Raw genomic sequence first — 23,820 nt, forward strand, 5'->3', positions numbered from 1 at the left:
TGTCCATCAAGCACTGTGCCGACAGGGCAATCTTGTGACTATTGTGGGAGGGACATTTCAATCACATGTGAAACACCCTGTTTGGGGGTATATAACCACTCTGTGCACCCCACTTCTTCGATGCCCTTTCTTCCTTCCTTCGGGAAGAAAGGCCCCAGGCCATGGTTCCTCATAAAACTTTGTTTAATTTTCTCTTGCTATTCTGTCTCATGTGAATTTAATTTGCTCTCCGGCCAGACGAACCCACTTTTGGGGAGAGGAAATGTCCTCCTCCCCTATAGTACTATGCTTCAGTATGAAGTGTTTTAAAAGCTGGTCATGAATCGAATCAAGCTTTAACTTCCACTTAAGAAATTCAGGGGAAATGGAACAAGGTAAATGATACCAGGAGACAGTCAAGACAAAATCAAATGTGGGATATGGGGCCAGCCTAAAAAGTAAACAGCCTGACCTCTTCAAAATATTAACGTCATTAAAAAGTTACTGAAATAGAATGAGCATAAAAGAGCCGAATGTACTGAATCTTGATTGCTCCTTAGTTAGGAAAAAAAATTATTAAAGATATTTCGGGGATGACTGGAGAAATCTGAATATGGATTTGATGTTTGAGAATTATTAGTTTTTTTAGGTGTAGTGATTCAATGGTTATGAAGGTTAAGGGCCTTATTTTTAAGAGCTACAGACTCAGTATTTAGTCTTGGGGTGAAATCTCACAATGTCTACAACTTTCAAATGGTTCAGAAGAAATATACACATTGGACACAGCAAATACGACAAGATGATGCAAGAGTTGAAATCGACATGCCAAGTGTATGGGTCACTATATTATTCAGCTACACCCTTATGGTATTCTTTCAAGTTTTCTCCATGAAGTTTTTCACAATAAAAAGTTGAGGTGAAATATAAGGAGGGCAGTTTTGATCAGATTTTACTCTGCTCATCTAGTCCTCTTTTGATACACTTCCCCAAAGCACAGTGTGAGGGGCAGACCCTCAGCCTCTGTCCCTCAGAGGGAGCAGTACGGGGAGCAATCCGCAGGCTTTGCTTTAAAGACAAGGGGTCAGATCCTTGCCCCATTACCGTGTGGTTTCTTACAAGCACCTTAACCTGGGCCTCAGTTTCCTCATCTGTAAACGGGAGAAGGAATTCCTACCCCTTAGGGTTATGATGAGATTACGTGAGATGGAGCAGCCCTGGGCTGCAACGAGTGGCTGGAGGGGTTCGAGGGTCTTTGGGCATCGGGCCCTGGGAAGGCTGACCACCCTCTCGGCCGCCAGGGCCTGGCCCGAGGAGCGGCTTCTGTGGGTACCAGTCTCTCCCAAGCGGCTCCAACTCCTGGCCGGTCACGGCCCTCCCTAAGCTCACCCCGCAACGAGTCACAGGACAAGCAGGATTTCTGGGATTCCTAGTCGGCGGTCCCCATAAGGGAGCAGCCCACTCATCCATCACCGAGGCCGCGGCCGCCGGGCAGCTCTCCTGGGCTCCACGGCTGACTCGGACCCCCATCAGACTCGAGCGCCTCCAGGCATCCCCCGAGGGATCCAGGCCAGCGTTCGTGCCAAAGAGGAGGGACAAAGTCCTCAGACCACGGCCGCACGGCTCCCGGGCAAGGGCAAGAAGCAGGAACGACGGCAAAGCGCTGACTAAGCCCGGTCCCCGTTTCGCCCCACTCCAAGATGACTGCGCGCTGCTTCACGCCGCTCCCGACGGCCCCTTCCCATTGGCCAGCTGGAAATTGGTTTTCCAATAACGCTGACGCTGATTGGTCGAGTCGGGACGGTTGCTAAAGCGATTGGCGCAGCCGCCATTGGGGGCGTCTCGCAAATTATTTAAACGCAAACTAGGTTGGAGAGCTAGAAGGAAAGGTGGAGGAAAGGGAAAGCTTGAGGCGGAGGCGGGACCGAGGAGACGGCGGCCCGCATTGGTTCACTGGAGGCGAGGGGCGGCTCTTGAACGCTCCTTCCTCGCGATTAGTCCAATTCAGGTAAAGGGGGCGGGTACTTAGGAAAAGCGGCAGAAGGGCCTGCTTCGATTGGTCAATCCTGGCAGGAGGCGGAGCGCTCGCGGCGGCTGATTGGTGCCGGCGGTGAGGAGGGCGGGGCTCCGGGCCGGAGGTTTTGTTGTGAGGGTCGGTTGTCAAGCAGCGGCCAATCAGGGCAGGGGATGGAGGCAAGTGGGGGTCGCGCCTGGAGCGGAGCCTCGGCCTCCGGAGCCGCAGCTGCAGGTGGAGTGGGCTAGGGGGCGAGGCGGCGAGGGGACGATGGGCCCTGGACTTGGCCGGGCCTGGCGGGGCGGGGCCGGCCGGGTGCGGGGAGAGGGCTCCAGGCGGGGGCAGGCTGGAGCCGGCGCTCCGCAAGCCGAGAGGAGTGGGAGGATCGGGCGAGGCCGAGGGACCAGCCCCAGCCTCGGGAGGGCGAGACCGGCGTGGAGGCCGGAGGGGAAAACAACGAGGCCGGAAGCGGAGCCGGGGGTCTGCAGGAGGATGGGTGATGAATAGAGACTCGAGAAGCAGGAGAGTGAATGAATGGGGGATACCGATAGCAGGGGGGAAAAGGGAATAAAGGGGGTCTGGCGAGGCAGGGGCCAAGTGAGGAGACAGGATGTGCACGAATGGGGGCCACAGGCGGCAGGAGAAGGGGCGGTGAACGGAGGACTACAGAGACAGAACGGGGGGACCCACGAGAAAGGGGACGGAGAGGAGAGGGTTCATGGGAAAGAGGCTTGGAGGAAGTGGGTAGGAGGCTCCGCGAGGTGGCCTTTTAGAGTTGAGGAGTCATCCCGACTCACGCCCACCCGGCACTGTCCTTGGGAATGCCAGGGACCAGGAGTAGATCCCTTGCCACAAACTGGGGGGTTGGACTCTCAGGACCCTCTTCGAGATTCCCCCCAGAGAAGACATCAATGCCTAACTCTGGGATGCCTCTCAGGGCCCCTAAGCTTAGCCTCTGACTCCGCCCCGTTCCCATACGTCAGACAAAACAGTGACTCCCAGAAATCTATCTGAGCTGCAGACATGTGGTCGGCCCGCCCCACTGCGGCTGCTGCGCTTTAGGCAGCCAGCCTCCTGGAACAGAGCCTCCTCCCCTCATCCTGGCCTCTAGGAGGACCTTCTTTTGCTTGTGTTCCAAGTCACCCTGCCTGAGGTGCCCCGTCTCCAGATTCTCAAATGCGATTTGCAGTGTGGCTACTGGCTCTGGTGGCCTTGGTGGGTGTCTGTCTTTATTAAGTGGCTTTAGTGATCCAGGGAGCTGCTGTGGCAGTTCTGTGAACCCAGGGTCCCCTGAGCGCCCACCAAGTGTTTCCTAACAAGCCACCCCCTCTGTTTGTGTTCCAGCCCATGGGCAAGCTGAGATGGCTCGGGCCTGACCTTCTATGAGCCGGGATCCTGACAGGCACACACAGGCTGCTGCCGTGGCTGCTGTGACTGATTTGAAACCACGAGGCGGTCTGGGGCCGGGAGACAAAGCGTTCCCTCTGCCTGGATGTGTGAGAGCTCCCTGCCAACTTGATTAGCGGGGCTGGGGGGGATCCACCCCCACCCCACCAGGAAAGCACAGCCTGTTTTGTGGGTGGAGCTTCAGGTGCCAGCCCGAAGGATGGCCACCCCTGTGGTCACCAAGACAGCCTGGAAGTTGCGTGAGTGGTTTTCTTTTTTCTTTCTGCCCCCATTCACCCCTGTTAGCTGCTTGTTGCTGAGTGCCCTCAACTCCCAGCTTTGTGTCCTGTTCTTGGCACGAGGTCCAGGGGGAGACTCTCAGGCTTTGGAGTAAGATAGACCAAGATGCAAATCGTGACTTTGGCATTTTTCAGCTGGGTCACATTGGGCAGGTGACTTAACCTCTCTGAGACTGGTTTCCTGTCCGTGCGATGAGATAATCACACTTACATTCTAGAGTTGCTGTGAGATTCAAGTGAGCTGATGAAGATAATGAGACACTTAGTGCAGCATTTCCAGTTAGGCTGGAAGGCAGGCTGGGACGAGAAATCCTGAAAGATGTTCTTGGCATTTTCGGACATCTCACAAGTCAAGCTTCCCCCGTTAGATGAGGACATCTTGGGGCGGGGGTGGGAGTGAGAGGGTAGGCAGAGGGATGATGACAGGGCTCTGGAATATAACTGAGCACAAGCACCGCCCACCCCCACCCAGTACTCCACACTGGAGTTCTAAACTCTTTGATCTCAGGACCCCTTTATATTCTTACAAATTATTAAGGACCCCAAAAAGTTTGTGTTTATGGGAGTTCTACCTGTCAGTATTTACCATGTTAGAAATTAATAGTGAGACATTTTAAAACACAAGAATGTACAATCAAACGTGTCATTAGTGATGATGTCATCACATGTCTTGTATCTTCTGGAAAACTCCACCATGTGCTTGTGAGCGGACGAGAGTGTAGAAGGTAAAAAATGCCATCTTAACGTTATTATGGAAACGATTTTGTCCTACTGGACCCCTGAAAAGCTCTGGGGGATGCCGAGGTTCCTCGGGTCTGTTTTGAGAACTGCTGCTCTGCACGTCGGTGCCTCTGTGCCCTCCCCTGCCTGTCATAACTGGTTGGCATCGACTGGGTGTGCCCAAACTGGTCACCTCTGGTCACCTCTGCTGCGAGCTGTCCCCGGCTGTTTTCAGAAGCTGGGGGAAGGCTCCTCCACTTCTTAGCCGTGAGAACCTGGGCGAAGCTCTTTGCTGGGCCTCCGTGTCGTCATTTGTAAACTAAGAGGTTTGGGCCATTTTCAGATCGTCCCTCAAAGCCCTAGGTTCCGGGGAAGCCCTGTTAGGGGCTTCCAAGGAGGGCTCACTTTAGGCAGTATGACTTTGTATTTATTGGGGTTAGGTATCTCTCCCTTCAATGGTTGGTCTTTCCTGAGCACAGAACCAAGCTCTGGGGAGCCAGTGGGGGCAAAATAGACAAGGTCCCTGTGCAGTGGGGTACAGAGTGTGAGGAGAGCGACAGGCCAGAGTCAGATAATCTGCCCCCTGCCCCATTCTAAGCTGGGACATGTGCTTCGAATCAGTTAACTAGATGATGGGGCGGGGGGGGGGGGGGGTGGGGGCTGGGGGTAAAGGAGTGCTGTAGACTGCCTGAATAGCACATGCAAAGGCCCTGAGGCAGGAAGGTCAGTACTTTGGAAGCCTCAAAGGAGGCCATGGGCTATGGCACAGCAGTGGAGACCATATAGTGCCACGTGGGCTGGCGAGGTCTTCAGGGACACATGTTCATAGGACCCCAGCCCTGTGAGGCTTTGGCTTTGTCTTAAAGGCAAGACCAGCCGTCAAAGTATTCAAGCGGGAGAAAATGTCATCAGGCGTATTGGGCATCCGCTGACAGTTTCATGTGCACTGCAGTTTCCATGGGTATAAGCTGTTGGAAGAGCCCAAGGCCAAATGACCTCCGGCTCCTTGTGGCTCTAGAGTCTGGCGAGGATCAGAAGGTGCTTGGCCAACATGGGCTCACTGAAGCCTAGTTGTTTGCATCTTCTGTTTGGGATGCAAGGCCTCAGCTCCTCTGGCCAGAATGCAGTATTCCCCAGCTCTGGCTGGGATGTGGGGCTTGGGTTGTGCCACCCGAGCTTGGGAAACTGGCATGGGCCTGTGCCACGGGTGGAGCGGCAGCTTGGCCTGCCAGAAGATGCTGTGAGGGTTTTTTTTTTGTTTGCATTAAAGTCAGTACCTAAGCCTGGGCTGATGGTGGCTGCTGGCCCTCAGGTCAGAGGAGGAGCTCTTGGGCCAGTGCCCTGTGCTGAGGCCTCCTCTGCCTGGTGCCCATGGTATGTCCCCTTGTCCCCCTGGTCCCTCCAGTCAGTCCCTGGTCAGGCTGCTTAGAGGGGAGTGGTCTGAGCCCTTCTAGAAGGGCCCAACCTCCAGATCCTCAGCCCTAAGTCTGTGGTTCTTCCAGCTGGATGCCCCATCCCGGGAGCCATCTGATCAGGCTGTGGCGTGAAGATAGGAACCTCTTCACTCTCGTTCCCCACTGTCTGCCCAGTGCTGGGCCTGGAGCAGGCATCTGGGAAACATTTATGTTATGAATTAATGTCTATCTCCAGGGACAGTAGTTCTGAGGCCCAGAGAGGGGTAGCAGAGTACCCGAGGAGGCCCAGTGAGGTGGGGCCCAGCCAGAACTTTCCCTGGGAAGGACGAGAGCTGGGGTGGACACTCAGGCCTCTAGGGAGGTCACGCATGGAGAGCGGTGCCCACGGGGAGTGTCTTCAGAGAAGCGGAGGGGCCTGAGCTGGGGAACAGAGTGCTCAGGGAGAAGTTTGCCTTCGGAGCTGGGTTGGGCAGTCCCTTTGGCCCAGCAGATGCTCCTGGACAGACACGTGTCGGGGCAGAGCCCCAGAGCACCCCAGGCACCTGTCCCTACAGTAGGACAGAAGGCTCTTGGGTTGAGATGCAGACTAGAGAGGGGCCCAGGTCCCTTGGATCCTGTGGTTGTGTCCCCAAGGCCCCGGCTGACGGGTGGGCCTGCAGGAGACTCTTGTCCTTACTGAGGCTGGGTGCTCCCTTTGCCCAGCTCTAGCCTGGCCAGGCCCTGAGGTAGGGTATCATCCTGAGGTCCAGCCTGGGCCCTGGTCCCCCAGGCAGTTTTAATAGCCCCTCTGAGCCAGGTTGCCTGGCAGGCAGCCTTCCCCGGGCTGTTTCCCAACCCCCCTGTGATCTGCAGCGGGCAGCACTGAGACCCAGGCAGGGTGGAGGCAGGAGCTGGAGCACAGGAGGGGCCCTTTTCCTCACTGTCATTCAAGCCAGCCGCCCAGTTGCCTTTGGGCATTGGCACTTGGGGTTTCCCCTCTGCCTGGGTGGGGAGACCTGTCTTGTCTTTTCCTTGTGGGGAGGGGCTCACTCGGCCTGGTTCGGAGGCCTGCACTACCTCTGGGTCCTTGCCCATGCTTTGTTCCCTTTGGGGCACTGACGATGCTCTCTGAGGCTGTGTCTGCCTCCCCCACTGCTGCCCCAGCTGCCCTGGCCAGGCGCCCTCAGGGCCGCCCACAACCACCTGACCTCCCGCTCTGTCGGATCAGCCCTCACTCCTACCCCCTCCCTCCCAGACCTCTCAGTTGGCTGCCTCCTGCCCCGCTTTCTCATGCAGCCCACCCTCTTGTGCCCACCCCAGTACCCACTCTCTATAGCAATTCCTTCTTAGCTGCCTGACAATCGTGGAGCACTCGCTCGCTCCCTTTGCAGCGGCTCACAGGCATGTTCTCAGTGAATCCTCAGCAACTCAGTGAGCCAGGAACTGTTCTCTCCATTTGCCAGCCCTCAGAGAGGGTGAGTGACTTAGCTAAGGTCACACAGCCCACAATAGTAGAGCTCAGACCAGAACCCGGTCCATGATTCCGAGCCTGTGGGCTGAAGCCCTGAGTGAGCTCACCTGGGGACAGCTTGTCTGGAGTTGACCTGAATGGTTCTTAAAGTGTGTTCCCCAAAGCAGGGTTTGTGTGCACAGCGCGTGCCAGCTGAGGTGCTTAGGTGGGACACAGGTGAATATTTTTTATTTTAATAATTGTTTTCATTTTCTTTCTGTATCATAGAAAAAGCATAATGAACATTTCAAACTTGTAATTTCACGCATATTATTGCTTACAAGACAGAGGTAAATAAAAATTGCAAGTCAATTTCAAAAATTGAGCATAATAAGGCAATAATATTACCGGTTGATGTGGAGAAAAGGGAAAAAAGTCATGGGGCCTAAGAGCGGCGTAGGAATGACTGTAGCTCTGTCTCAGGCCTGTCGCGAGGGGTCTGGCACCAAAGGGGCTGAAGTGGGCAGAGCCTCTGCTGGGCTTCGGGCGCAGGAGCTGGCGGCCCAGCAGGGCAAGGCCACCTGTCCTGCGTGCGGCCCGTCCAGCCCCCTGACTGCCTTCTCCCCTGCCCTTTCCTGTGCAGAGGAGATCGTCGCCCACGCCAGCAATGTGTCCTCGCTGGTGCTGGGCAAAGCCTCGGGGCGCCTGCTGGCTACCGGCGGGGACGACTGCCGCGTCAACCTGTGGTCCATCAACAAGCCCAACTGCATCATGGTGAGCCCGGCAGCGGCGGTGTGGGGGGGACGGGGCGGGGCCTGGGTGGGGCGGGGGCTGTGGGCGGGGCCTGGGGAGGGGCTGTGGGGGCCCTGGAAGGGGCTGGGGTCTGGGCGGGGACTTGGGCGGGGTGGGGCCTGAGGAGGGGCTGGGGGGAGGCAGCTTCGCAGGCTCTGCGGCACGGCACGGGGCATCCTATCTCCTGGGTGCTGAGCCCGAGGGCAGGGGGACAAGCACCTCAGTGCCGCCCCCAGCCCTCTACTCAAAAAGGCCCAGGACAACCCCGACCGTTGGGATAGTGACCAGCTCTCAGGAATGGGGGAGTTACCTGGCCATGGGACAGAACTCCAGGGAGCCTGTGAGGAGGCTAAAATGAGCCCACAGGCTGGGTTTGAGCCTCCCTTGCCCACCCCCCAACATGTTGACTGCGCCTTGATTCATTCCATGCCTCATTCCACAAAAAGGGTTTGAGGGCAGCTGGTTGGAGCTGTTAGAGAACTGCTTCTTTAATAGCACTTTCCCCCTGGTTACCACGCAACTACATTCAGCGCCAAAAACGTCTCCAAAACAGGAAAGCATACAGGAGGAAAAAGTCCAAAAATTAATTACATATAGTTCCATTATCCAAAGACCATACGGCTGCTATTTTGGTCTGTGTCCTACGTGCTGATATTGATACATGTGCACGCACATGTACAATATCATGTACACACATGCATGTGCACACCTAAATAGATAACAACGTATTTCCAGAACACTATCTTACTCTTCTGTAGCCTGGCTTTTTAAAATAACAATATTGTGATCATTTTCCTATGTCAACAAATGTCCTTTTACAACATGATTTTTAATGGCTTCATGGTATTCCGTGGTTGGGATGGGCTGGAATTAGCTTAGCCACGCCCTGCTCTTGGCTCAGAGGTCATTTCCTGTTTTCTGGCTCGGCTGAGCCACGTGGTGACCGTCCTCATCTACCTAAATCTTTGAGCAGATCTGTGGTCATGGCACTAAATCCAAGGGCATGCACTTTTTAGAAAGCTTTCAAAACATATTGCCCAATCGCCCTCCAGAAGTCAATGTACATTCTCACCAGCATCTGGCAGCACACAGTATTATCGTTCTTTGGACTCTTGTCCCAGTGAAGATAAAGGTAAAAAGGGGTTGAGGTGATATTCATTAGTAGAATAATCACCTCAGTGTTAGTAAACACTTGATCATCTGGCGCTTTTTGAGATCCAGCAAAGGACCTAGATGTGACCCAAACCACGGTCAGGGTTAAGAACAGAATTGAAATTTTATTTTGTTTCACTTTATTTTTAGGGTTCAAATGTGTTTTTCCCCCCTGAAATGCCAAGGTAACATACAAATTGAAAAAGAATCGACAAAGACTGACAAAAAATGGACATAAAGTGACCCCATGCTCTTGTCCCCAGAGAATCCCAGGGGACAGGTTGGGGTCTGGCCTCTAGACTTATCTTCTGACAACAGGTGCAGCCCGCAGGCCCAGCTGGCCTCATGCGGTGCCTCTGCCCTTGCTCACCACGGACCCGGCCCTCAGTGCGTCAAACAAGCCGCCTTTTCTCTCACCTGAGCCTGTGCGCATGGGCTCCCTCTGCAGGCAGTCCCCTGTGATGCATTTCTGTGTGTTTTTGTGCATGTATGAACTCATACCGTTCAACATCCAAATGGTGCGGGGTCAAGAGTGAAAAGTCTTCCTTGCTCCCCCGACCCCACATCCCTCCTGGAGACAGCCCGGCTCCCCATCTCTCCGTGTCTGCCCAGAATTGTTTTATGGTCTGCCTGTTTCCCTCCCCCTCCATTTTTTACACAAGTGTTGTCCTGCTGTTACGCTGTCCTCCATCTTTTGTCACCTAGAGTATCCTGGAGATAGGTCGTTGTCATGTTCAGAGGGTGGCCTCGTTGGTTTTCATGGCCGAGTGGTGTCCATTGCCTGGGCGACCACGGACGGCCACAGCTTCTCTAGCCAGTTTCCTGTGTTGGGCATTGATGTTGTTTCCAGTCTTTTGTCAAGAAGATTTGCCGCAGTGAATCACCTGGTCCCTGTGTCCCGCGTGTGGGAGCACATGCAGCGTGGGCTCCCAGAGGTGGAGGTGCTCGTGTGCAGGGATGTGTGTTTCTCAGTGTAGATGGATTCTGCACGGTTGCCCTCCATGGAGCCCCACCATTTAGGAGTCGGACAAGCTGCTTGTAACTGGCCTTCAGTTTCTCTGTGCTGTCCCCAGCACCCCTGGGGAAGGTTGCCTTAGCAAACACTGCCTTGGGGTGGCCAGCGCTGGGTGAGGAGTGACAGACGCCATGAACTGCAGATTCTGGCCTCCTCTCCAGAAAGCTGGAAATGTCAGCACCTCCCACCGCTCCGAGGGGCCAGGCCAGGACGTGGGCTCGGCCCTGCCCAGCTCTGTCTGCTCCGGGTGGGGTCTAAGTTTTTTCCAGTAGAGTCACTCGAAGCCTCTCTGGGTTCCACGAGCCCCAGCCTGGGCGCGTGGCAGGGTCCTCCAGAAGTTCCAGAGGGGCGAGAGTGTGCCATGGTTCTGCCATGGTTTCCCCTCCTGAGGGGCTGGAGCCAGGCAGAGCGAGGAGATGGGAGCAGATCCGAGGGGGTGGTAGCTTGGACTCTGGGCTGGAGGGCCGGCTGCTCCCCTCCAGGGAGCCCAGGGCCATTTCATCAGGTGACGTCCATGTCAGGAGCACAGTGGGCAGGCGGAGGGGGCTGGAGCATGACTGCCTGGGGCCTGGCCCGCTTTTAGCCCTGGGAGCCGAGGCTGAGAGGCGGCTGCTCAGCCATCTGCAGGGGAGCCTGCATGTGACTGTGAAGGCAGCCCCCTGCCTGAGCCGCTTCTCATGATGCCCTTCCCGGGAACCCAGAATTTGGGGCAGCAGCTGGTGGTCTGTCCACGCAGTTCACTGATGCTGCCGCCCTCTCTCCACAGAGCCTGACGGGTCACACGTCCCCGGTGGAGAGTGTCCGCCTCAACACCCCCGAGGAGCTCATCGTGGCCGGCTCCCAGTCAGGCTCCATTCGCGTCTGGGACCTGGAAGCTGCCAAAAGTAGGTGTTGGCGCTTGCTTTCCCCACATGTACCCCCGCACCGTACTCATCTCAGGCTCTGCCGTCCAGCCGCTTCCTCTGGGGAGCCTGTCCTCACTAGACTGGGTGCTTCTCTCTTGGAGCCCTGACCAGATGGTGTGGTGACCCCTGGCCCCCGTTAGCCTGGCAGCAGTTACGTGCACTGCCATCTCTGAGTGCTGGCACCAAGGAGGTGCCCAGGGGATGTCTGAACGGACAACTGTGTGGATGGGCGGGGCGGGGGTGTCTGTGTGGATTCAGAACCCAGAAGGACATCCAGTGTGCCAGGGACCACACAGAACAGGGGCTCGAGTGAGGTGGCTCTGAGGAGAACTGGGGAGTGTGCGCCCACCTCAGGGGGCGGCCCAGCTCAGCTCTGGCTCCCTGTTGCCTGCAGGAATGGGGCCTCGGGCGGCCAGCACTTCTGTTTCCTTGGGCTTTGTTTTGGTTTGGTTTTCATCTTTATAGAAGCTACGCACAGTTTCGAAAGTCAAATAGTGCTGGTTCTACGAGTCATCACAATGAGACAAGGAGCTTTTCCCCACTCCTCATTCTCCACAGGCTTCTCTCCTCTGCCTGGCACTTTGCTCATCACCTCCACTTTTCCAAACGACACGGCTATATGGCAGTTTCTTTCTTTTCTTTTTAAAGACACTTGCTACGTTAGCTGTTGCCTTCCTAGGACAGAAGGTGAGAACTGAGCTCTCTTAGAGCCACCCCGACTCTGTCACTCACATTTCCCCTCCATCCTCCCAGTGTCACCTTTTAAACATTCAGTGTTTATATTATCAGGACCATACAGGATTATTCAGAGCTAATTATATTTCTTTTCTTTTCATAACTTTGTTTCCCTGGAGTTGATAATTGTTCTTTTTTTCATCTATATGTTTTTTACCTCATTGTTACTAATTCAACCCCAAATTCTCCGCCAGAAGAGTCAGCCTCCTCCTTGAGTTTACCCTCAAACTCATCCCATAATTGAGGCGTCTCTTCTCAGAGCCTCTGTCCCCTGGGTCCCGGTGGCCTGGGAGCTCCTGGCCTGCAGCCCAGCTGCCATCCGGGGGCCTCCTGTCTCCTCTCCGGGGAGCTCTCTCGTCTCTGCTGTGCCAGGCCCATGTGGCCGTCTTGCTCGCTTTTCTCGCTCTTTTTGATGGAGCACGTTCTTTCATAGCTCACTGAGAAAGGGTGCATGACAGGCACAGTTTTCGAGACTGACTGTCCATGGCTAAAAATGACTTTATTCTACCCCCATCATTTGTTTAGAGTTCGAGTATAGAATTCTAGGGTGGAAATACTTTTCCCCAGAATTTTGAAGGTGCAGCTCCGTTGCGTGTCAGGTTCCGGGGGCGCTGTTAGGAGGGCGGTGTCGTCTCCTCGGCAGTCCCTCTCTCAGAGCGTGGGCCCTGCTTCTCTCCCCATCTGCCTCTCTGCAGGCCTGCAGCCTCTTTGTCCCTGCGTGCTGAAGTTTCACAGTGGTGGACCTGGTGGGTCAGTGTTCGTCCCTGTGCCAGATCCTCACTGGCTTCTCTCAGGCTATAAACTCGTGCCCTCTGTTCTGGGCCTAGGGGGGAGTCTCGCCTTTTCCAAAAGAGGGGCTGCCTTTTAGCCTCAGGCGGGTGTTGCCATACAGCAGTGTGGGTCCAGTGTTGCCAGCTCTATGGATTTTCCAAGAGAAGCTGCGAATCTGGAAATTGATGTGGAATCCACCCATTTCTGCATGTTGACAGCTAATTCAGCATATTTTTCAGAACACTATGCAGGCCAACACTGAGAGGTCCAAGTAAAACGTGTTTGCCCTCTGCCCTTTCCAAGCCTCTGGCCTGGACCTTCCAGCATGCCAGGCGGGAGGCCGTCTGCTCCCTGAAGGCCGAGCAGGGAACGGCAGCATGGATTTTATCGAGGCTGGCTTTTCCAGAAGAGAGGCCCCTGCCCGGCTGAGACTTGCAGGTCCTTCTGGGCTTCCTATGGTGTGCGCTCTGCCTCTGCTGCAGGACCGCGGCCATCAGCCACGCATGCCCACTGGCCAGGTTCCTTCTGCTCAAGAACAGTGGTCCTCTTGTGTAGGTGGTCCTCAAGAAAGATGGTGCCCCTGGGCCTCATGGGTGATGCTTGCCCACTGGGGAGGGGCTGCTTAAGAAAGACGGAGCCCCAGGACCCCTGATAACAAACAGGGGCTGCGTCTCAGCACATGGTCCTGCTGCCTGGCCATGTGCAGGATCGAGGGCATGGTGTGCTCGGGTGTCACTGGACTCAAGGGGCCAAGGAGGAGCCTGCCGGGCTGGCTGGGCTCCAGCCGAGAAAGCAGAAGAGCTTCAGCAGAAGGCGGTTCACTTCCTGGGGAGCCCTGCCTGGACCTGAGTCCCAGTGGATGGTCCCAACCACCTCACTCTGCAGTGGGGAGCCGAGGGCACCATGCTTTCTCAGCCACGACTGTGTCCCTCATGAGGGAATGTGAGGGATTCCTTGAGGTGGGCAAAGGAGGAAAACTGAAGAAAAGGCCTCTGGGATTCCTGGGCCCTGGCCATCTAGGGCTGGTCCTCTCAAGGAGCTAATTCCAGACACCTGGCCAGACCCCTCTCCCAGAGAACCTGACTCGGCAGTGCAGTGGGCCCGGAATCTGGCTTTCAGTAAGCTTCCAGGTGATTCTGATGCAGAGCCAGGTTGGCAGGGCCCCCTTATTTGACAGATGGGCAAACTGGGGCCAGGGAGAGTAAAGACCCCGTGGCTGGGGGTGGCAGAAGCTGGGATTTGAATCCTGGTGTCCAGACTCCCATCCCAGCTGTCCGCCCGCCATTTGCTGCCTCATGTTTAGGGGTGTTCTCTGATGGAAGAGAAACGTGCTCTCAGCAGCCTCGGCAGGAAGAGCTGAGACTCAGGCCCACCTCCACCCCCACCCACAGCGGGAGTGAAAATGACCCACATATTAGCACCCCAGGAGCAGAAGGGGTTCTGGAAGGGCTGCTTGACTGTCACATCAGTTGCCTTGAAAGGCAGCCCATCACTGGAGGGTTCGGGTGGAGGCCGACCAGCTACTCAGCTGGCAGGGCCTGGGGGTTCCCACACGGGCCACACAGCCCCCGCAGGCCCCTCCGCTCTGCAGTTCCGGATCCTGTGACTGAGTCTGGCATCAGGAGGACTTCCAGGGGCCCTTCTGGGACAGAAGAGCAAGGGCAGAAGTCACACCAGAAGAATGTGGTCCTGCCGGCTTTCCACGGTGCAGCCAGAGGGCGAGGGTGGGTCAGCCCGGGGATCCCACAGCAAGGCTGGCTGCGCTTCATGACGCTGGCCCACGCGGGGCTGGGACCTGCCGCATTCTCTCGGAGCAGGGCAGGATTTTGGAAGACGTGCTGTGGGATGCAAAGCGAGTAGACTGAAGCAGGAGCTGGCATGAGTCTGCACCCTCCAGGCCCTGGACTGGGAGCCTGTGCCCGATGCCACCCTGGCCAGCAAGCCAGTGCTGAGCCCCTAGTGATGCGTGACCCCTACAGAGTGAGGACGGGCAGCTGCTCAGGTTTTGGTGTGGTTGAAATAGACACTCACTCGACAGACGTGGCAGGTGCCTGGTCACAGTCTGGGAAGGACGTAAAGGTGGCTCAGTCCCAGCTCAGCCCCAGGTGCCTGCACAGAGGGGCACCTGGGGGGATCAGGGGAGGTGGCAGGTGACGGGATGGACTCTGTCCCCAAGGCAGATGACAGCCAGAACAACTCCCTCCCTCCTACTCTCAGGTGTGCCTCTCCTGTCCTGGGAGCTTTAGACGAATGGGAGGCAGGTGCAGGGCCACACGGGAAGCATGCTGCTCAGTCAGATGCCTGCTTTAAAGCCGGGCTCTGCGCCCTGCTGATGGGCCTGGGCAGGCTGCTGCGCCCTCTGAGCCTCCGTCCATCCCCACCGCCCGGCGTTGCTGGGGGCGGACTCCTGCTCGGAATCACTCAGCCTATTCTGGGAACACCGGAAGTGCTCAGCAGATGTCCTGGGACAAGACAGGTGCCCAAATGGCCATGGCACTGGGTGGTGGGTCATCCCTGGGGCTCCAAGAGAGAGAACCAGGACATGTGCTCTGAGGCCTGAGGAGGAAAGAAGGTCCAGCCTGGGGGACAGAGAGGAGGGGATGAAGGCAGGCCTTGTGCAGGAAGAAATTACACCAATAGTAATTATAACTGGCATTTACTGAGCACTTACCATGCGTCGGGCCCATGCTAAGAACTTTAGGTCCATTTTATTACATAATTCTGGCCATGACCCACTATGAGGCTCAGAGTGTGTAAGGGATTGCCCAGGGTCACACAGCAAGTGAGGAGCAGAGCCAAGACTTCTCTCAGTTCTGTCTGGCTCCAGAGCCCTGGACACGGACCCTGAAGGATGGAGACAATCACAGTAGAGTTTGTTTAATTCACTCAGTGCTTGGAGCTCGACTCTTTGTCCCTAAAGCATTGCATTTGAAGTCTGCTTGAACTCCTCCTCCAACAAAGAGCTCACTGCCTCCCAAGGCACCCTGTTTCACCATGGCTCAAACCTAAGGATGGCTGGACTCCCGCACCCCTGGCCCCAGCACTTGTGGGGTCACTGATGTCATTCAGACAGTGGAATTAGAAATCTTTTAAAAAGCAAGACACATGAGGCCAGAGAGAAGAGGCAAATCTGTTACCAGAGAAAACTGTCGAGACAGAAGCACAAGGTTTGCCTGTGGGCCGAGCCAGGCTGGGCCACAGAGCTGCCTGCAGAGCTTTGAACGGTGGCAGACATGGTTCCCTGGGGCAGCAGGAGGCGAGCAACCCCCTGCCCCTGAGCATTCTGAGGCCCTGTCATGTCCTCCCTGTGTTCCCTCAGTCCCACAGCTCCACTGAGTGTCCTCACGGCCACCCTCAAGATCCCTTGGACAGAGGACGAGTGTGAGCATCGGGGCCACCCCAGGCACACCCTCCACTTGCCCTCCTTGGGGCCTTTGCCCATCACTCCCCTCTGCTCGACATCCTCCCTCATCCTCTTGCCTTACAGCCTGCTCAAATACCATCTCCTCCAAAAAGCCTTCCTGGATTTCTCTTTTCAACCAAGCAGTTTCTCCCGCAGCTTGGACCTCTGCTGCATCCTTCTTGCTCTGTCTCAAGTGTGGTGGGATACTTGGCAGATCATAAGCTGCACATCCATGGGGCGAGCCCAGAGTCACAAGCCAGGGGGTACATTTTCTGGGGGCTCGGGTAATGACAGAAATGGCTGTTATCTCTTGGGTTAAAAATAAGAAAATTAGTTGTTGGGGTGGTAGGACTCTGGTTGGTTTCCCCGTATTTGTGAAGTCTGTGTCATTGTGTTCTGTGCAGCTGCATTACAGCACACACAGGGAGCACAGCGGCCCTCCTCCGGGGCCGGCCTGCGTGCCTCACGCCGTGTCTCTGCTTTCTCCCTTGGTAGTTCTGCGCACACTCATGGGACACAAAGCCAACATCTGCAGCCTGGATTTCCACCCATATGGCGAGTTCGTAGCCTCGGGCTCCCAGGACACAAACATCAAGGTGAGACGCCGCTCCGAGCCTGGTGCCTCCCCGCAGGGCCGGCCAGGGGACGAGCTGTGTGTCCTGCCTGAGGGGCTGGCTTTTGGCTCTGAGGGGGGGCGTCTGCCCTCTGCAGCAGCAGCTGCAGCCTCCTGGGGAAGGGGCATGTGGAGGTGTTCACCAGGCATTTCTGCTCAGGGTTAGTGAGTGGCGTCTGCCCAGCGTTGGTGAGCAGGTTCCAGACCCCTGGCATTTTGGGGTGTAATGACCCAGAGCCCTCTCTGCTTGTGGCTGCACCGTGCCCTCTGACCCAGGCTTCAGTGCCTGGATCCTGCCCGGCCCCAGCACCTTCTTATGACCTATCCTGACTCCGCCCCTCTGTGCCTCTCCCTACAGCTCTGGGACATCAGGAGGAAAGGCTGTGTCTTCCGATACAGGGTAAGGAAGGCGCCCTCGCTCATCACCAGTGCCGTGCAGGCACAGAGCATGGGGTGGGGCCCGACGCTGGCGGGGCTGGAGGGAGTGCTGTCCAGCATGGGTGAGAATGTGAGAAATGGGAGTGCAAACGAGAGAAATGTGAGTGGAGCAGGAGTGCTGTGGGTGGTCCACCTGGACCCCCGGCTCTCGGTGCATCCCCCAGAGCCGTGTTTGCCAAACTGCTCCGTGCTCTGGGTTTGCAGGCAGGTAACAGGTGTCATTAGGTGAAGGGGTGCCTATTCATATGCGTTTGGAAGCATTGAGTTTAACAAAAAATTATATTTGGAGGTTTTTACACCCTTTGACATTAAGAGAGAGCATTTAACTCTCCAAAAAGAGGCATGAGAGACGTCGTTTCCCAAACTATTTGACCACCCCATCTTGGTTTGTCCATGACGGCGTGTGGAGAAGTGTCCCTCTGTGACATCTCCCACACGTGGCTGTCTGTCCCCTGCCTGCCTGCTCCCCAGGGACTCCCGAGACTTCCTGCCCCCACTGTGCCGAGGGCAGAGATGGAGTCGGGTGGCGGGGAGGGAAGCCCACTGGGCTTAGGTCCCCAGCTCATCTCAGTCTGCTCCTCAGGGCCACAGCCAGGCCGTGCGCTGTCTCCGGTTCAGCCCTGACGGGAAGTGGTTGGCATCAGCTGCAGATGACCACACTGTGAAGGTAGCTCCTGGCTGCCCTGGGCCCGGGGCCGGTCACACTCAGGTTGGGTCCTCACCTCCCTCCCCATTGGGCTCGCGTGTCTGTCCCAAGCCCATCCAGAGTGGAAGGTGGTTTGTGGATAAAGAGCTGAGGCTGGAATGGAGGGAGGGCGGGCAGCCAAGGTGCCAGGCCCAGTCCTGACCTCCACCCCGCCCTGCCCAGCTCTGGGACCTGACTGCTGGCAAGATGATGTCTGAGTTCCCTGGCCACACGGGGCCTGTGAATGTGGTGGAGTTTCACCCCAACGAGTACCTCCTGGCTTCTGGCAGCTCTGACAGGTGAGAAGGAGGGCCCATCGCCTGTGATGGCCATCCCTCACATCTCTGCCCTCCGTGTGTGTATGTACATCTGTCCCCAGTCAGTCTCTCTGTGCCAGGGTGTCATACACCTGATGATCCTATGTAGATTGAATTGACTGCCAGCTCTGCCAGGATCGGAGCCTGGTCCCATCTCTCCCCTGGCCCCAGTGTCCTGGGTCTTCAAAGGCATGTCGGGATCCAAGGCCCATGTTCGCCTCCCGCCTGCTGAGTCCCCTCCCCCTGCCTGTGCAGGGCCAGCCCGTGGCCCCAGGCATTGCTCTTGGTGGCCTTGATTGGAGGGGTGGGGGCAGGTGTCTGGAGAGAACCCGGCTTCCCCAGCCACAGGCCCGGGTGGAGGCCAGCGTTGGGGCACTGGCGCAGCACAGCCTGGCTGCCTTTGCAGGACCATCCGTTTCTGGGATCTGGAGAAGTTCCAGGTGGTGAGCTGCATCGAAGGGGAGCCGGGGCCTGTGAGGTACGCAGGCGGCTGCGCAGGGCCCAGGCCTCCCCCCAGACAGTGGGAGGGACATGGGTGGGGCTTTCCCATCCCTGCTTCCGCTCCCTCCTGTCCTGGGCTCCCTCAGCCTGCCCACATTTCTTGGGACCCATGGCCCACTCTCGCCTGGCCCAGGAGTGTCCTCTTCAACCCCGATGGCTGCTGCCTGTACAGCGGCTGCCAGGACTCGCTGCGCGTCTATGGCTGGGAGCCCGAGCGCTGCTTTGATGTGGTCCTAGTCAACTGGGGCAAGGTGGCTGACCTGGCCATCTGCAACGACCAGCTGGTGAGAGGGCCACTGCCTGCCCGCCTCCACCTCTGTCCCCACTTCCCCCCCGAGCTGGGATCCTGCCCGCCCCACCCCCACCCCCCCACACTGCCCCTGCTGCGAAGGTCCTGCCCCAGCTCTGCCACTTCCTGCAGATAGGCGTGGCCTTCTCCCAGAGCAACGTCTCCTCTTATGTGGTGGACCTGACGCGGGTCACCAGGACAGGCATGGTGGCCCAGGACCCCGTGCAGGACAGCCGGCCCCTGGCGCAGCAGCCACCCCACCCCAGCGCCCCCCTTCGGCGCATCTACGAGCGGCCCAGCACGGCCTGCAACAAGCCTCAGAGGTGGGGTGATCTGGGCCTCCAGGGTGCTGGGGGGCACAGGACGCAGGCCTGTTGCCGGGAAGACTTCAGGGGGCGCAGCCCTGGCCTCACTGGGGCCCTGCCCTCCTTTCGGCTTGGCCCTGCCCTCAGGGTGAAGCAGAACTCGGAGAGCGAGCGCCGCAGCCCCAGCAGCGAGGACGACCGGGACGAGCGGGAGTCCCAGGCGGAGATCCAGAACGCTGAGGACTACAACGAGATCTTCCAGCCCAAGAACAGCATCAGTGAGCCCTGGGCCCCGGTGTCCCTCCGAGCCCCAGCGTCCCCATTTTGAAATGGAGGCACGCCGTCCTTCAGGGATGGCGTCCTTGCCGCTCCGCTCCTTTGGTTTAACTCCTGATGCACACCTAGCCCCAGGCTCTGTTCCTAGGTCCTCTGGGCCCCAGTGGAGGCCCGGCAGCTACTTGGTGCCCCTGCCCGCCCCGAGCAAAGGAAGGTCCACAGGGGCAAGTGGGTGGAAAGGGGCAGGCCTGAGGGTTTGTGGGGCCAGGGACAGGGTCACAGGTCAGCAGCTGTGTGCCTGGGAGCCACCTTCCATCCCCCACATCCTGACAGGGCCCTGGGTCCCCAGACCCCAGCCCTGAGGGCTCAGACAGGATCTCTGACTGGTCAACGTGAGTCCTCAGCCCCCTTCGCCTCTGCAGGTCGGACACCACCCCGGAGAAGCGAGCCCTTCCCAGCACCCCCGGAGGACGGTGAGTTGGAGGACGGAGCCTGGCCCCCCAGGGACTCTGGTCCTCTCTCCTTAGGAGCTCCTGCCCCTCCCCCAAGCCTCCTCTTCATGGCACAACCTCCAGCCTCTCTCCCACTGGGTCTTTTCCCTCCGCTCACTCAAGAGCACCTACTGTGTGCCCAGCCTGGGCTAGGCCCTGGTGATTGGGTGTGAACAAGGCAGGCAGGTGCCCCCTAGGAGCCCACACCGTGGGAAGGAGGGCAAATAGCAGACAGACCACCACACAGACAGGTCTAGAAATGGGACACGTGCCGTGGAGGAAGGGGTGGGCTGGTGAGAGAGGTCACTAGGGCCCCCTGCGATGGGGATCAGGCACGCCTGAGGGCCAGGTGAGGAGAGAAGAGGGCAGAGCCTTGGGTGGGAGGGAGCCAAGAGGAGGGTGGGGGCTCGGGTCTGGGAGAGGAGGCCAGGCCCTGTGGGCCGTCGTTGGTTTGTGTTTCGCTGGAAGCTTTAAGAAAGGAGAGAACGTGATCTGCTTTATGGCTGGAGAAGAGACGGGGGTGGGCACCCTCCCGCCCCCTGGCTTTCTCCTTGAGGGGCCGTCCTCTCGCCCCACCTTGAGGCTGGGTTCCTGAAGGGCCTCCCCCTCCTGTGTGCCCCACTCCCCACAGCCCCCCCCACCCCACTCCAGCGCACACACTCCCGCGCTAATAGGATGACGGGTTCACCACACCCTGGAGCCCCTGGGTCCCGTCCACACACAGGGTAAACACCTGCTTTCTGCCAGACCCCTGGTGCATAGAGAGGGATGAGCCCGGCCCAGCCCTGCCCTCAGGCCTCCCCAGGACCTGCACTGCTGGCTCCTGCTCCGTCCCCCCATTTACAGATGCCCGGAGCCCCACCCCCCATCCTCACTAGCCCTGCTTTCTTCGCACCAGTCCCTTCTCCTGGCCTGACCCAGCCATCTTTTCCTTTTGCCTCCAGACGTGGCCACAGCAAAGGAAGCAGCAGAGCCCAGCCCAGCCATGGACGCACAGTTCCCAGTGCCAAATGTACATCAGGGTGGAGAGGGCGTGATGTAGGGATCAGATGGGTTGGAGTCCTGAACCAGGGGTCTGGGCTGTCCATGCTGTGGGTGGAGGGGAGGCCTCAGGGTGGCCGCCCGCTGAGCTCCAGATCCCTCCAGCTCGAGGTCCTGGCCCGGCCCCCCGTCGTCACTTCCACCCCTGCACCCAAGGCTGAGCCCACCATCATCCCTGCTGCCCGGAACGAGCCCATCGGGCTGAAGGCCTCTGACTTCCTGCCCGTGAGTAGGGCCCCACCCAAGGGCGGGTGGAAGCCGTGCGGCGAGGGCAGAACTTTGCTGCCAGCATCTGGGTGCCTGTCCCACCAGGCCGTGAAGATCCCCCAGCAGGCGGAGCTGGTCGACGAGGATGCCATGTCACAGATCCGCAAAGGCCACGACACCATGTGCGTGGTGCTCACTAGCCGCCACAAGAACCTGGACACCGTGAGGGCTGTGTGGACCACAGGCGACATCAAGGCAGGCACCGCCCCTGCCTGGGGCTCAGGGCTGAACCGGAGGCAAGCCGCACGAGGGAGGGCTGGGGGTGAGGCGGCCCCGTCGCTGCCCCCTCGCCACCCCGTGGCTGACTTCATTTTTGTTTCCTCCCTCGTTGTCATCACGGGCTGTTGGGCATTGAGCAGCTATTTGTGGGCCTGCCTGACACTCATCATTTTAGGTGTAGTCTTATTAACACCCCACGAACCCTGTCATCACGCCACACCCAGGCGGGGCCGCACTGTCGCACACAGTCCCCTCTGACAGGTGCTCTGTTTGCAGACTTCAGTGGACTCGGCTGTGGCCATCAATGACCTGTCGGTGGTGGTGGACCTCCTCAACATCGTCAACCAGAAAGCGTAAGTGGCCGTGGCAGGTGGAGTGGGTGGGTAGGCAGGGCGGGCACTGAGGACGCGTGTCCCTGGCCCTTTCCCCCAGCTCCTTGTGGAAGCTGGACCTGTGTACCACGGTCCTGCCGCAGATCGAGAAGCTTCTGCAGAGCAAGTATGAGAGGTACATGTGGGGAAGCCGAGCCTGCCTCACAGCGGGGAGGGGGCGCCAGAGCTCCTGCAGGGACCACGGGAGAGACCCCAGTGCCTATGTGAGGTGGCAGTGTAGCCTTGCTGTCCCCTCCAAGTTCCAGGGAGGCCAGAGTGATAACAAGCCCGCGCTGCCTCTGATCCTGCCTCTGCCCCCTCTGTCTCTGTGCCTTGCTTTCTGTTGACCTTTCTGTCCATGGCCCCAATCATCCATCTGCCTCTGAAGCTATGTGCAGACGGGCTGCACCTCCCTGAAGCTGATCCTGCAGCGGTTTCTGCCCCTCATCACTGACATCCTGGCGGCCCCGCCCTCCGTGGGTGTGGACATCAGCCGGGAGGAGAGGTGAGGGGCCAGGCAGGGTGGGTGTGTGTATGCTGGGAGCAGGGGTGCCAGGGCACACAGGCCTGGGGGCCGGGCCAGCTTGATGGTGGCTCTGCTGAAATAGCTTGTAGAGGAGGTCACTGTGCTGGGCAGTGGCTCAGGGTGTGGGGCCCTCCGTGGCCTGGCTCTGCCTTGAGCCCTGGCACTGCCTAGGTGGGTCCTGCACTCTGGGCCTCAGCCTTCTTCTTTGGGGAGGGGCAAGAGCAGTTAGGACAGGAAAGGCCCAGGGTCGGGTGCGGTCTTGGGGTCGTGTCCAGCTGCTCCATCACTGCCCCTCTGTCCACAGGCTACACAAGTGCCGGCTGTGCTACAAGCAGCTCAAGAGCATCAGCGGGTTTGTCAAGAGCAAGTCAGGCCTGAGTGGCCGCCACGGCAGTGCCTTCCGCGAGCTGCACCTGCTCATGGCCAGTCTGGACTGAGGAGCCTCGTGGGGGGCACCCAGCAGCCCTCAGGACCTGGCCTCAGCCCCTCCTCCTGTTCCCTGTGTGCCCACTGGCCAATGAGCCTCTGCCCGGCCCCCCACTGCTGCCCTATGGCCATCCTGGAGGCGGCGGCGCTGGCCCACTGGCCCCCTCCACAGCCCCGAACTCTCGGACAACTTCTCTCCAGCAACGCTGCCCGGCTTTGCCCAACTCTTGCTTCTGGGGGCAGCGAACTGACCCCGGGGGCTGCTGCTGTAATTTATAAGGCAGATTTTATTAAATTTGTAACTATTCCCTGGTTTCCTTGCTGGGAGGGGCGTGCTCTGGCCCGTGGCTCTGCTGGACCCAGGACTGCCTGCCTGGTCTCAGAGAGGAGACCACTCCCCCTCCAAGCTCCAGAGGTGGTGCGCCAGGCGGTGTGGCCAGCAGAGGGCAGCCGAGGGACAGATGGGCGGGAAAGAGCCGGTTTACTTATTCTGGGGGAGGCGGGAGAGGCATCCCATGGATGCCTGTGGGCCTGGCCAACAGCTGTACCCTACAGGGTGCTGGGAGCGCAGCCTCGCAGACACAGGCACCACTGGGCTGGCCCAGAGCCCAGCACCCTCCCCCATCCCCCAGGCTGCCTCCAGGGACAGGACTGGAAGGGCAGCTGCCCCATCTGACGAGGGCTCTGCGTAGCTTTCACTCCCCGCAGGAGCCCCCAGTGCTGGCTGCCCAGAACAGGTTCCCCTGACCCAGTGGTCAGCCCTGAGAGGAGGGCCCCTGCTCCTTCCCGAGGCAGCAGCTGTCGGTTCAGTCCCGCTTGGTTGGAGGGAGGGCCCCACTGGGGCTGGGAGCAGTGCAGGCCAACACAACCCCCGACGGGTGGGAGTCCTGTAGGCACTGGGGGCAGGGGGCGCTCAGCCGTGGCCATTCACTCGAGGGGACGCGGCCAGGGCAGAAGGCGCCCCGTGGCCACCGTCTTGTGTGCCTCTAGGAGCCTCAGGTTCCCGTCTGTGAGACAAGGTGATGGCACCGTTGTTCAGGTAT

At 58.4% G+C, this 23,820-nt stretch overlaps 1 protein-coding gene across 3 annotated transcripts; it reads left to right on the top strand.

Moving 5' to 3' along the window:
- Nucleotides 1-1,414: 1,414 nt before the first annotated feature.
- KATNB1 (katanin regulatory subunit B1) lies at nt 1,415-23,084 on the top strand. Of its 3 annotated transcripts, none has more exons than XM_070611991.1 (20): nt 1,415-1,984; nt 3,335-3,636; nt 7,883-8,013; nt 10,965-11,082; nt 16,508-16,608; nt 16,984-17,025; nt 17,647-17,730; nt 17,932-18,047; nt 18,472-18,543; nt 18,700-18,850; nt 18,988-19,178; nt 19,308-19,438; nt 19,859-19,909; nt 20,872-20,939; nt 21,074-21,193; nt 21,281-21,430; nt 21,731-21,807; nt 21,887-21,961; nt 22,214-22,330; nt 22,656-23,084. In XM_070611991.1, the coding sequence occupies exons 2-20, from the start codon at nt 3,597-3,599 to the stop codon at nt 22,786-22,788; spliced, it is 1,968 nt and encodes a 655-aa protein (XP_070468092.1). In that variant the 5' UTR covers nt 1,415-1,984; nt 3,335-3,596; the 3' UTR covers nt 22,789-23,084. The 3 variants fall into 3 exon arrangements, with proteins under 3 accessions (XP_070468092.1, XP_070468090.1, XP_070468091.1); XM_070611989.1 differs by lacking the exon at nt 1,415-1,984 and adding an exon at nt 2,060-2,224; XM_070611990.1 differs by lacking the exon at nt 1,415-1,984 and adding an exon at nt 2,339-3,205.
- The last annotated feature ends 736 nt before the right edge of the window (nt 23,085-23,820 follow it).

Source organism: Equus przewalskii, chromosome 3 (assembly GCF_037783145.1).
Source record: "Equus przewalskii isolate Varuska chromosome 3, EquPr2, whole genome shotgun sequence".
NCBI lineage: Eukaryota > Metazoa > Chordata > Mammalia > Perissodactyla > Equidae > Equus > Equus przewalskii.

What these genes read in the sequence shown, in the direction of transcription:
- KATNB1 (XM_070611991.1), top strand. Translation starts at nt 3,597, where the DNA reads ATGGCCACCCCTGTGGTCACCAAGACAGCCTGGAAGTTGC. An exon ending in CAGATGACCACACTGTGAAG is followed by an intron (nt 17,731 to 17,931) that starts GTAGCTCCTGGC and finishes CGCCCTGCCCAG; the next exon opens with CTCTGGGACCTGACTGCTGG. An exon ending in GACATCAGCCGGGAGGAGAG is followed by an intron (nt 22,331 to 22,655) that starts GTGAGGGGCCAG and finishes CTCTGTCCACAG; the next exon opens with GCTACACAAGTGCCGGCTGT.